Source organism: Rousettus aegyptiacus, unplaced genomic scaffold (genome assembly GCF_014176215.1).
Source record: "Rousettus aegyptiacus isolate mRouAeg1 unplaced genomic scaffold, mRouAeg1.p scaffold_m13_p_2, whole genome shotgun sequence".
In the NCBI taxonomy this organism is placed as follows: domain Eukaryota; kingdom Metazoa; phylum Chordata; class Mammalia; order Chiroptera; family Pteropodidae; genus Rousettus; species Rousettus aegyptiacus.
The window spans coordinates 6,685,873-6,698,134 of record NW_023416295.1 but is presented as its reverse complement, the minus strand read 5'-3'; the positions used below and the strand labels follow the sequence as shown (position 1 = coordinate 6,698,134).

General features: G+C 33.9%; 1 protein-coding gene across 30 annotated transcripts in view; it reads right to left on the bottom strand.

The window, feature by feature from the left end:
- Positions 1 to 12,262, bottom strand: part of TRIP12 (thyroid hormone receptor interactor 12) — a 119,377-nt gene that overhangs the window by 45,098 nt on the left and 62,017 nt on the right. For all 30 annotated transcript variants that reach the window (XM_036237086.1, XM_036237085.1, XM_036237083.1 and 27 more), the window contains 2 exons: positions 7,999 to 8,082; positions 6,963 to 7,058 (listed from right to left, as the gene is read on the bottom strand). In XM_036237086.1, the coding sequence (XP_036092979.1) occupies positions 6,963 to 7,058; positions 7,999 to 8,082 (180 nt within the window). The remainder of the gene's footprint in view (positions 1 to 6,962; positions 7,059 to 7,998; positions 8,083 to 12,262) is intronic.

The window sequence follows — 12,262 nt, the reverse complement described above, 5'->3', positions numbered from 1 at the left end:
GTCTATACCAGAGCCAAACTAAGTCCATGCTAGACTTATCAAGTGATCACTTCGTAAGGTATATAAATGTCTAATCACTATGCTGTATACCTGAAACTAATATAATTCTGTATAACGATAATTTTAAAAAAATTTTTAATAAAATGAAAAAACTTTTATAAGACAGGCTGCTAATAATTAAAGACAGAACTGAATTAGTTGGGTTTACTCTGTCTTAAAGTAATCTGTTATTTATATATTTTTGTCTTCTAATTTTTATATATTTAAAAGAGAAGTTGATTTTTAATGGCCAAAATAAAAAATAATACCCATAAAACTATTGTAAATTGTTATCTTTAATGTACTTGCTTTAAAAAATATACAGCAAGCAAAAGCTTTCTGCAATAATAAAAGCCTGTTAAATAATGAGGCCCAGACTTCAAAGACAATGTTACACATTTCTAAAGACCTACATCAGAATAAATGGAATCTAAGTAACAGTTAAAGAGGAAGGAGATGAAAACAAACAGGACAATGCAACTATATAAAAAAAAAATTGGAAAGAAGTATTTTCTAAAAATAGCAAAAGAGGAGCCTTTCATTTCATTTTCAGATGCTGCTGCTAATAGAGCACTTTAGAAGTACTTTTAAGGCTGAATTCCAATGTCCAAACAATTGAAAAACGCTAAAACTCAGCTACCACAGGGAAATAAGTTGCTGATAAACTGAGCAAGACACTCAAAAATAGTCTCCAAATGTTTCAAATTTTCATTGAACCTGTGTATTTATGTGGAATTCACATGAAAACTAAAGGCTTTTTATTAAAATTAAGCGTCAGCATCTTCCCGGAGGGCATAAACCTGTCAAAGGGACACAAGTGATCCTCCAAAGATTTGTTTACACTATTATTTTAAAGACCATGGATAATGAACTGTCTTTGTACCTGAGTATAATTAAGAGTCCAATTACAAATATATTGCAAGAAAATCAAGTTTAAAGGGACGCCACCTTTAAAATTTCAAACTAAATAATATCAGTTCCAGTTTGAGCAAGCTTATCATTTCTGTGTTGAAATGATGTGGAGGGAAAAAGAAGGGAGAGTAACTGATGAAAACAAAATAATCCTCAGTTGCTTCTTGACTCATTTTTAAAGAATGAAATAGTTCATAAAGTGTGCCCTAATAGCACGGCCAGCTAAAATTAAAAGAACTGACATATATGCCATTGGATATCTTATAAACATCGAGGCTGGCAATTTCTAAGAACACTGATTCTTTTGGCATGATCAAAATCATCATCGACACCACCACTGTCCCTGAAAAGACTTTACGCCAAACTGAAAATGACATCAATAGCCAAAGCCATAATTTATCCTCGGCTATATGAAATCAGCTACTAAATAAATCAGTCCATTTTAGTTTTAGAACCATTTTCTACTCTTAAAAATTATTGAGGGGTCCCAAAGTACTTTTGTTTATGCAGTTTATATATACTAATATGTATTAAATATGTTTGGAACTAAAAGAAAAAATTTTAAATACTGGCTGAGTAACTCATTATTCATATAAATAAAAATTTTGTAAAAGACCATATTCCCCCTCCAAAAAAAAAAATTTGGTGATAAGCATTAGTTTTTTGTTACAAATCATTTTAATGTCAGGGTTAATAAAAGACAGCTGTTTACTCACCTCTCCTTCTACTCTGTGACAAATGTTCTTTGAGATTACTAAACTATGTGAAAAAATGGGCCCTATTTTGTCAAGAAGATTAAAAAGACATGCATTTATTAGTAAAGGCAATAAAATCAATTACTTGTTTAGCAAGGGCATCCTTAATGTAACAATGGAATTATTATTACTTGAAGCATGAGGCACTGAAAAATATGACTACTAGTATAGTTCAGTATCATCGCTTCGATTATTGTTAACATACCAGTTTTATTCACACCCTAGGCTTTTACACTACCAGTTCGAACATGACAAAGTGGAATTAATTATTACTAGTTTTAACCTTATGTATTAGATGTAAAGGTCTCAGGAATCCCCCAGGAGTCCACCAATCACACTTTGAGGAACTATTATCACAAATCGAAAGTTAACTGGCAAACATTTCCTGTAAAGGCCAAATCCAGCCTCTTCCTAGTTTTTACACTTGTAAACTAAAAACAATTTTTGCATTTTTTAAATAGCTGAAAAAATTTTAAATGTTTGTAATGTGTGAAATTAAATGAAATATAAATTTCAGAGTCGGTAAATAAAGTTTTATTGGAATATGGCCATGATTATCTGTTTGGGTACCGTCTGTGTCTGCTTTGTGCCACAGTGCCAGGGATGAATTGCTGCATCAGAGACTATATATGGTCTACGAAGTCCAAAATATTTACTCTCTGGCCTTTCAAAGAAAATACAAGCAAAAAAGATAAAATGAGTCAGAAAGTAAAGAATTTCAACAGAGAATTGAAATCCATAATAAAAATCAAATAACTGTCTAAAATGGAAAACAATATCTGAAATTAAAAACTCACTGATCCATTTAACAAGACTGAAAAAGACAGCAAAAAAAAGAATTAGTAAATATGAAATCTGGTCAATAGGAAGTTTTCAAGCTGGGTAAAAAAGAAAAAAATTTTCGAAAAACAATATTGAAATAGAGCCAGAGAGAAAGAAGTCCAAAGTCTGAACATACATGATCTTGACACCCCCGGAGAGAAAGGAAGGAGAATATTTGAAGAGATAATAAGAGAGCTATTCAAAATGATAATGGCCAAAATTTTCCAAAACAGATGAAAGATATCAACTCACAGATTCAAAGCTTCAGTGAAACCCAATCAAATTTAAAAAGAAAACGTTACTTAGGCCTAACATAGTCAAGCTATGAAAAATTAACTTGAAAAAGTAAATCTTAAAAGAAGCCAGAGGAAAAAGATATTGCCTTAAAAGGCAACAACGGGACTTTTAAACAGAAAGTAGGGAAGCCAGAAGACATTACAAGTGCTGACGATTTTATACCTGGGGAAAATACTTTTTCAAAATAAATGCAAGTCAAGGATTTCTCAAACAAATGCAGAGAAAGATCATTACTAGCATCATTCACTAAATGATAAAAGTTCTCTTAGGATGAAGAGAAACAAACCCTGAAAGAAAAAGGAACTGCAGGAAGAAATTAAGAACACTGAAATGGTATATATATATGTAGTCAGATAGAGAAGAATATAGATGTTCTAAAACAATTATGTCTTGTGTTTATACACATGAATAAGTAAAACAAGTTTTAAAAATAACATTAAGGAGGGCAGGTGGTAAAAAGACTTAAATTGTTGTAAGGTTTTTGCATTGCTTGGATATGATCAAGTATTAATATAAGGTAGGCTATAATAAACCAAAGATATGCATTATAATCTCTGGGGTAACCACTAAAAGAATTATATAAGGATATATAACTAAAAAGTTAGCAGGAGTAAAAAAAGGTAGTATGGTGACACTACTATTGTATATGACTGGCAGAAATGCAAAAGGGCAAAACTTCAAAAAAGTGTGATTCACAACATCTGCCAAATATTATATACTTTTACCCTTCTTACACAGCTATCCCCTTCTAGAATTCTATCTTAAAGATAACAGGAAAAACAGTAAAGCAATATTTTACTGCAGTACAACCAAGATAGAAATAGCTCTAATGTCAAACAGGAAACTGACTAAATAAACTGTACATCCACACAAAGAAGCACTAGGATGCTTTACAAAAGGAGTAAAACCTCTCTTTCTCTCAATATACATATGCAGCAGCCATGGAAAGTGAACGGCAAAGGGTACTTTTAAAAGCAAGGGGTAAAGTGTGTAAAGTTTATTACTAAGAAAAGCAGTAAGTCTGAAGTAGATAACATGGATCTGTTTTGAATTTAAGTAAATAACAGCAGCACAAGTCATAAAATTAATGAAGGAGATTTACGTGAGAGGAGGAAACAGGGCAAAGGGAGAGCAAAAGAAGTGACTGTCATCAGCATTAGGAACTGGAATTGCTGGCATGGAACTACAGCCCTGAATTTGAACTGATAGTATAAACTCATGATTTTTACTTTAAAATATAAAATATAATTATTTTCTATGTTTGTCCATTAAAAGTGTCTAGTAACAATGATCAGCCAGTAGCAGTGAATATACCCTAAGAGCCCAGACTGTGGGCTCCAAATGCCATTTCATGTAAAAGAAACCAGGGCTCTCCGAGGTTAAGCCTAATTTCAGCAGGGATGGGGGAGATGGAGGGAGGAAGTAGTTGAATTTGACACAACAGAAAGCAAGGAGGTTATCAAAAACGGCCGAAATCATATCAAAAAGATTCAGAAGCCAATCCTAAAGAGATCTCGTTAACATCATGAAAGGACAATTTAAACATCAATGAAAATCACTGAAATGTTTAAAACACATCTCAACCCACTTGACAATGATACTTAAAGCAAAATAGTGCTATGGCGAATGCAAAAACCAACTATTTTGAAAACTGGTAAATAAAGGGGAGAAAGTAATTTTTCCTATACCAATTATTCTCTGGAAGAAATATTCTTTATATAGTTCTACTAAATTACTTACCTCTAATAAATGAAGACTGGGCATTACATGTGCTAGTATTTTGTAATCTGTTACTTAGGCAATGAATTTCAAAGTCTTAAGAGACAATCAAACTTTATGAGCTTCCTAACATAAGAACACACTACTTTTTTTGCAGTCTTTCCCCCGAAAGGAAGAAAAATAATCAAGCTTGAATCTGAAAAATCCCCTCTAGATTCAACTACCAGTTTACAAGAAATTCATTTATGTATGACACATTTGCTACCACAGAAATTTGGCACTGACTGAAGATTATATTAAGGAATTATTGATTTTTATTCAAGTATGATGACAGTAATCAGAGAGTGTGTGTGTGTGTGTGTGTGTGTGAAGGAACATTATCTTGAGCTACAATGATGAAATGTTTATAGATAAAATTCTTTAATATCTGGGAGTTATTTCCAACCAATATGAGATGAGGGATGCGGTGAGGGGAAAGATGAAGTCAGGCCACGAAGTAACCACTGCAGAAGCGGGGCTGCGGGCATGGAAGGGCGTGACACCGTTTTCTACTCTGGGTCTAGTCTTTACGGTAATTTCATATGCAACAGTAAACTCTTAACATGATCTGCGATACTTCAATGCTAATACCCTGAGATAGCCCTGTGACAATTTTTCTTCTCAGCTTTCTCCCCAGAAATAAAATGGTAAAATAAATGAAATCAAATTTCAGAGAAAAAAATTAAGAAACATATTAAATGACAGCAATGTACAGATCATGTTTTGATCCTGATTCACATAAACAAAAATTTTAAATGGATGTATGAGGACTGTAACATCTGAACTTAATAATAGTAAAGATATTCTTAATTCACCCATGATACTGTCTAAAACTTTTCATCCTCTATTTTTATAGTTACAAATTCACATACATGCAGGTGCAATGATGCCTAAGACTGGCTTAAAAATACTTTTGCGAATGGGAAAATGGTTGCTGTGGATTAATAATTGTTTATGGGATCCTGGAGATTATTAGACAACTCAACTTTCACATACATTTGATTTTTTTCATGAAAAAGATCATGTCATTCCCCCTTCTGTTACTTTCCCTTCACTCTTGCCGCAGGCCCTTCTTGCTCTCTATTTCTCACCCGTGCCGAGCTCGCTCCCACCTCTGGCTCTACACCTCCTCGTTCCCTCACACCTGTGCAGAGCGGGTTTCCTCACTTCATTTGATCTTTCACAAAACTGCTGTGCCTCACACAAGGTTTCTCTAACCAGCCTATCTACATCTCCCCATCGGCCAACCTATAGTCTTACCCAATGCTTTGTTTTCCTTTACTGCATTGGCACTACCGGAAAGTTTACTATATAATAACTGTCTTGTTTATTGCCAGGGTCCCCCCCGCCCAAGCACGAAAGCTCCACATGGGAAACAACTTTGCTTATTATACTGTTCATGATTCAGTACAATTCCAGTACCTAATAAATGACACTAAGTAAAAATTCAAATTCAAGACTTCATGAGAATCTTGCAATATAGCATGTTATCTGAGAGTTGAGTGTCAGGGCGTCAAAAAAAAAAAAAAATACTAGCTGCTTAATTTCCTGTCAAATATTAAGGCCAGAAAATTGAAAGATTCAAGTGCAAGTACACTAAAGTGAGCAAATACACATAGGCTGCATTAAAAAAAAAAAAAAAACAACAACCTGGACTAGTTGGCAGGATATTATATAAGCACATATTAAGAAGGTCCGAGTTAATAGGTTTCATTTAGTATCACTAGAAATTCTGAAATTAACCAAAATTTAAGTCTTCAAATAGCCCACTGCTTCTATAGAAGCATTATTGATGGAGTTATAAAAAAAAAAAACTTAAATGTAAATTTTATGGAAGCTAAAAATTGTATTCCTACACTAGAAAGCATTTAATTGGGTTTATAATTATGCAAAAGTTATTCTTAGTTACAACTGAGGCACAAGAATGACTGTTTTGTCTAAAATATATGACAAGATCTCTGGATTATGATACACTGATTAAATGAGTCTACTGACTGGTAATTCTGGGGAGGAATTTTTTCTCTCAAGCTCATTATGATTAACTGTTTTATCGACTAAATTTTATTATACCATAAAAACTGAAGATTCAAAACTCTGCAAATCATGCAAACAGATGCTATAATAATCAATGTAATCATCTGAGATTTTTTACTCTACTATAGTTCAAAAAACACAAAGTCAATCTTGCTATAAATTTGGGATGGTTTTCTAATGATTACAATTCAAAAGGATTCCAATCCAAATCAAAAATAAAAGTACAGAAGAAAAACTTAGATTTCCTTACATGAAAATCTCCTTACATCAAGAGGTAAACAAAGACAGTACTCAGCTAGTTATTAATGATGGGGGGGGGGGGCAAATTTTAAAGTGTTTACTTACTAGCTCCACTTCCAATTGTTCTGTGGAAAAGTTGTGACATCCGAGGACCAAGAGGGCCAAACAGGTGAGGAGGAAGACCCCTGGCCTCTAACAGCGCTAAAGAGAAAAGCACAGAAATGGGTGAGTTGTTAATGCAATTGATCTTATCTAAAAATCTCAAGCAACTGATTAGACTGAGTTAGACAATGCTATTTATTAATGTAATTAATAAGTTATAACATCCATGTGCCAACTCCAAGGCATCTTATGGTTTTATGGAATTAAATATCAGTGCTAGTAGGAACTGTGTAAATGGTCCAACTAAAACCCAATGAAAATATTTATTTTGAAGAAATTACGTTAAATCTCTACACTGTTCTTCCTCTGATATTCTCAAATACTGGTCATGAGAGCCTCTAAATGGATATGAATATTTTTATCAGTTCCAAAAAAGTGAGAAAAACTGCATTCATGAGAGTTCTAGTCAAAAATAGAGTGTTATAAGTTCCTCTGGGATCTTAAAAGCAATCTAAAACTTATGTTTCCTATAAGCCTAACATTTGAAATCAACCACTGAAGATGGTAAAACTACCCATCCACTTTTAAAGAAGAACTTACAACCTTAAAACACGTGCAATTTCTGTATGCACTTTACATTCATTTTAAAACAGGTGATCAAGAATACAAAAGAACATAGTAAAAAAAGCACTACGCTAGATGTGCTGTTATTAGGTACCAGAGAACAATATATTAAGCTACCTCTTTTTCAAGATCTTCCTTAATTTATTACTAGCTACATATGTGACTATAATGAAGAAAATTTTTAAAACATAAAAAATAAATATATAAGAATTTGTCTAGTTAAACAGTAAAATGAAGAGCCAGGAGACCATTTGCCAATTTCGAATCATCAAATCATCACTAACCAGGCAGCTTTTATGGAGGTATATGGATTGCTAGATTATGTTTAAAGAAGCTTATCTACATTAATTTCCACAAAGAATAGCAGTAACAGGCAACCCATGGTAACGATTTCTTATAAGCGCCAACTCTTTACCTTGTAATCGTCCCATCTCCGAATCATCTGATTCACTCTCCCCAGAGGTGGTCATGCCCACAGCTCCTGCAACAGAACTAGAGGCTTCAAAGAAAAAAAACATAAATAAGGATTAGGAGAGGAACTTTTAAAGTCATTACCTCTAGTTTATCATAAAAAAGGAAAGCAACATTTTACACACTACAGTGAGTAAAGGCAATTAAATATGTCTGCTCAATGCACACTCTGCTACTCTTCTAGACTTCATGCTGCAGCTTTTACAAACAAAAAGATGGCTCGACTACCTCAGTGTTAAGTGAGCGTAATTAAGTATTGTCCTGAACTCCTCTCCCACAGGTCCTTGGAGATAACACTGCTAAAACCACTGATATTTAACAGATGGGCAATTAGTAACAAAGGTAACAGCAAAACTGACATCTGGGGGAAATGTTCCCTGGAGATGTGTGCCTTCTTCAGTTTGCTTTATTCCTAGACTGTAGTCTCGATAAAATCATTTATCTGTTTTCTTTAATTTCAAGAGTGTGCGTAGATTATACTTTTAATTTCCAGGACAAAATATTGAAGATGACTGCAAGTCACTGCCAACAAAGGAGCAGGCAACTAAGATGTCAAAACAAGAGCAGAGTGAAGAGTTCAGATTTAGAAGGATGCTACTATCGGAATGAAGTGCTAACCTGACCAATGATTCAGTCTAAACAAATAGAGGTTGATTCTGTCATGAATATGACCAGGAGATGAAACTATATTCCTAAAGGTTAGCAGGAATATAGTGTCTTTTGAGTCCTAAAACATATTTTTATACAGATTTAATCTATATATGACCACACCATCCACAGTACCTTAAGCCCTGTAAAACTGACAAATAATGACTGAATGCAAGCCAGGAAGAATATCTTTGTCATTATTATTTAAAGAGGTATATGGGTAATGTGAATTTAAAGAGTTGTTATGAGGAAAGAGATACTAATACACCAACCATTAACTGTACATTTAATAATGCTTTTCTTCACAGCTCATTAAGTATTTTCTATCATTTTACTGGGATTTTTTTCTTTAATCATGGGAAAATGTATGGTTAAAAACAGGAGTCGGTAAACTGGCTGACATGCCAAATCCAGCCCAGCATATCATTTTGTAAATAAAATTTTATTGGAACACAGAGAGCCAAGCTTATTCACTTACATACCGTCTGCGGCTGCTTTCGCACTACACCTACACAAAATTGAGTAGCTCCGACAGAGCCTTTATGAAACTTATAACATCAACTATCTGACTCTTTACAGAAAATATTAGCAACCTCATGGTTGAGAGTTACAGGCTAACCAGAAATGCTTATTAAAGGGTACATGAGTTTAGCAAAATCTATACTTCTGAAGAAAAAGGAGATAACCAGTAACTGTACTCTATAACACTACTCAGAGGTGGTGTTCACTAAATGTTTGTGATATGCAGGCTGTGTCTATGTGTTTCCTAAGACATACAAAGAGGCATTATAAGTTTTATCATGCACAGGAGAAAACTAGCTTAGTGACTTTGCAGGTATTTGCCCCAGGTGAGACAGCTAATGACAGATCAGAGAATTGAACCCAGGCAGTCAGACATTAGATTGTACTCTTAAGGACTGAACTCTATCAGCTCCTTAAATATATTCTTCAGTACTAATTTTTAATTCAAGTATAGATGCTTCCTCACAATATACAGAAACCTTGTTAAGAAATAGTGTCATAAGGGCCCAACTACAACTCAATTTGTTAAAATGGCTCTTAAACTTGTTTTAAAATTCTTCCAATCATATGGAAAGCAAACACAAAGTTTCGATAAAATAGTTGGTTTTCTTAAAAACATACTCTGGAATCATACATTTTTAAATGGAAAAACAAATATTCACTTGAAAGGTAATGTTGGTTTTTTAAGTTTATCAGCAGGTCTACTGGTTTACTTTCAAACCTTCCATAGATCTACAACCTACAATTAAATTTCAAAGCTTTAACTTTAACTTACTTCCTGAACATCTGAATCTTATGGCTTATTTAATAATGAATATCTCAAACTGCACTGCCACAAAGACATTAGCCAAGATAAAATGTGTAAAAGCACATAATAAAAAGAGTTGCTGTAACTATTATAGCAGGGTCCCAACCCTGAGAATGCCACAGAACCACTACAAAAAAACGGCAGTGATATTCTGATTTGAATGGAGGTTGAGTACCTGTTTTGACAAATCAGTTACAAGACCCAAAGAAAAAGATCTTTTGCTAGTCCTATTACCACAAGTATTAAGCTTCTCTTACCGCAGCTCACGCTATGCAAGATTTTACAAAATTAGATAAACCGAACTAGCCTAGTCTGTGGGTAGCTCTTAGTATAAAATTATACAAGTAAGAAAATATAATAATCAAGAAGAGTCACTGACAAAGTACTTTAATCAAGTCGTCAAACTTCCTCGGGCACAAGACCTGTCCATAGACAAAAATATAAAAATGAGACTATCGAGCAGAGAAAATCCAATGCCAGATTAAGAGGTGTTGATCTTTTTTTGTTTAAATTGGCATCTCTCCCATCTAGTCTTAGCATATCTTCACAGCACCATGTAAGATAGTTTCTAATACACAGCTGAAGGAAAACAGCGGGAAAATTTTGCTATTTAAATCAGAACACAAAAATTTTATTACAAAGCTCCAAGTTTTTACACTTCAATATTTGCAACCTCTTATGCAGAAAACAAGACAAAATCTTAGAATGCCAATAGAATTCAATTTTATGGGACAGGAACCAGTGAGGGTTTACCAAAAAAGGCAACAGCAAGACTTTTTTTAGTGTCCTGAAAACTCTTGAGCAAGACCAGAATGGCTGACAGAAATGTAATTATGCCTTATATGGGCCCTGGTATCAGGTAATAAGGAAGCAATCTGTTCTGTAGTCAGACTAAACAAAAGTAATTAGGGAGAGAAAAATTTACAAAACTGAGTTGCTTTCTTTTTACAATCTGACGCTGTTCTTGTGAAATTAAGATTCTCAATGCAAAATGGAGGTGCAGAACATTTTTTCGTTACTATCTGATTGGTTAGCAGGTGTAAAGAATACCTGTTTCTCCACTTTATCATCTATAGTATTTCCAAGACTGTATCAGCACCATAAAAGAGTGCACAGTTCTGTTGAAGCTTAAAACTAAACCCATAACTCTTGGGACACTGTGGATAACACTTACCCTTCAACTTCAAGAGCTAGTATTACTTCTACAAAAAGCTAAAGGAGTTGAGCCTCCATCACAGTAAACTTCAGAGTGACCCAGCAGGGACACAATTATCAACAAACTTTCCTAAGTATCAACAACACTGTCAAAGTCAGGGTGACATCACAGCAAAGGTGGAGCAATACTTTAATAACTACTTGTTAAAAAAAAAGAAAAAAGAAAGCTTATTTCAATGATTCTTCTAAAGTAGGTAAAGAAGATATGATCTTTAAATATAAACACTGAAAAAATTAATATATAAATAACACTAAAGATGTTATTATCAACCTCTTTAAATTAGTAAAAACATTATTTCAAAGGAAATGCTTCGAATGAAGGAAATCTTATACCAACTGTATAAGAGCTGTCTGAGAATGAATATTTTCCAAAAGATGCTGTTACCATCATTAATTTATACTCTACACTAACTTAGAGGGTTTTATTTTTCTTTAAATTCCCATGTTACATACTGAGAAACTAAAGCACATTTCACAGGTTTATACACCAGAAATGAACATAATATTGTATGTCAACTGTAACTGAAAACAAAACCGAAGCACATTACACTGAAGAACTTACTATAAAGCTAGTAAGTACTAGCTTTATCTTAAGCTGTTTCCCTAGTACTTTAGTGAGCTGGCAGAATTCCTTTAGGATCCAGGGGTCCAGCCTCCAAAGTGTAAATGAAGCTACCGCTGCTCTAATACTAGGGAATGTGCCACATGCATCTTTTACACAAACTTGGAAAATATCTACATCACACTGTGATTTCAAATACGAATGACAATGAAACACAACAGAGTGTTTGGGAGGGCAGTCTCAAGAACCTAATCCCTTGAAGCTTTTATCCTCTTAAGCAAATATACCAGGGAACACAATTTTACACACCACCCCCTCATTCCAGCCTCCAATGATATCCATCTGAATTAAAGTCTTGTAATGCTAAGAAGAAGGACACAGCCATTATAAAAGTGCACTTTTGTAAGGCCTCGATCTGAGAGACATATCCTAATTTGTAACCCAAGGCAACTT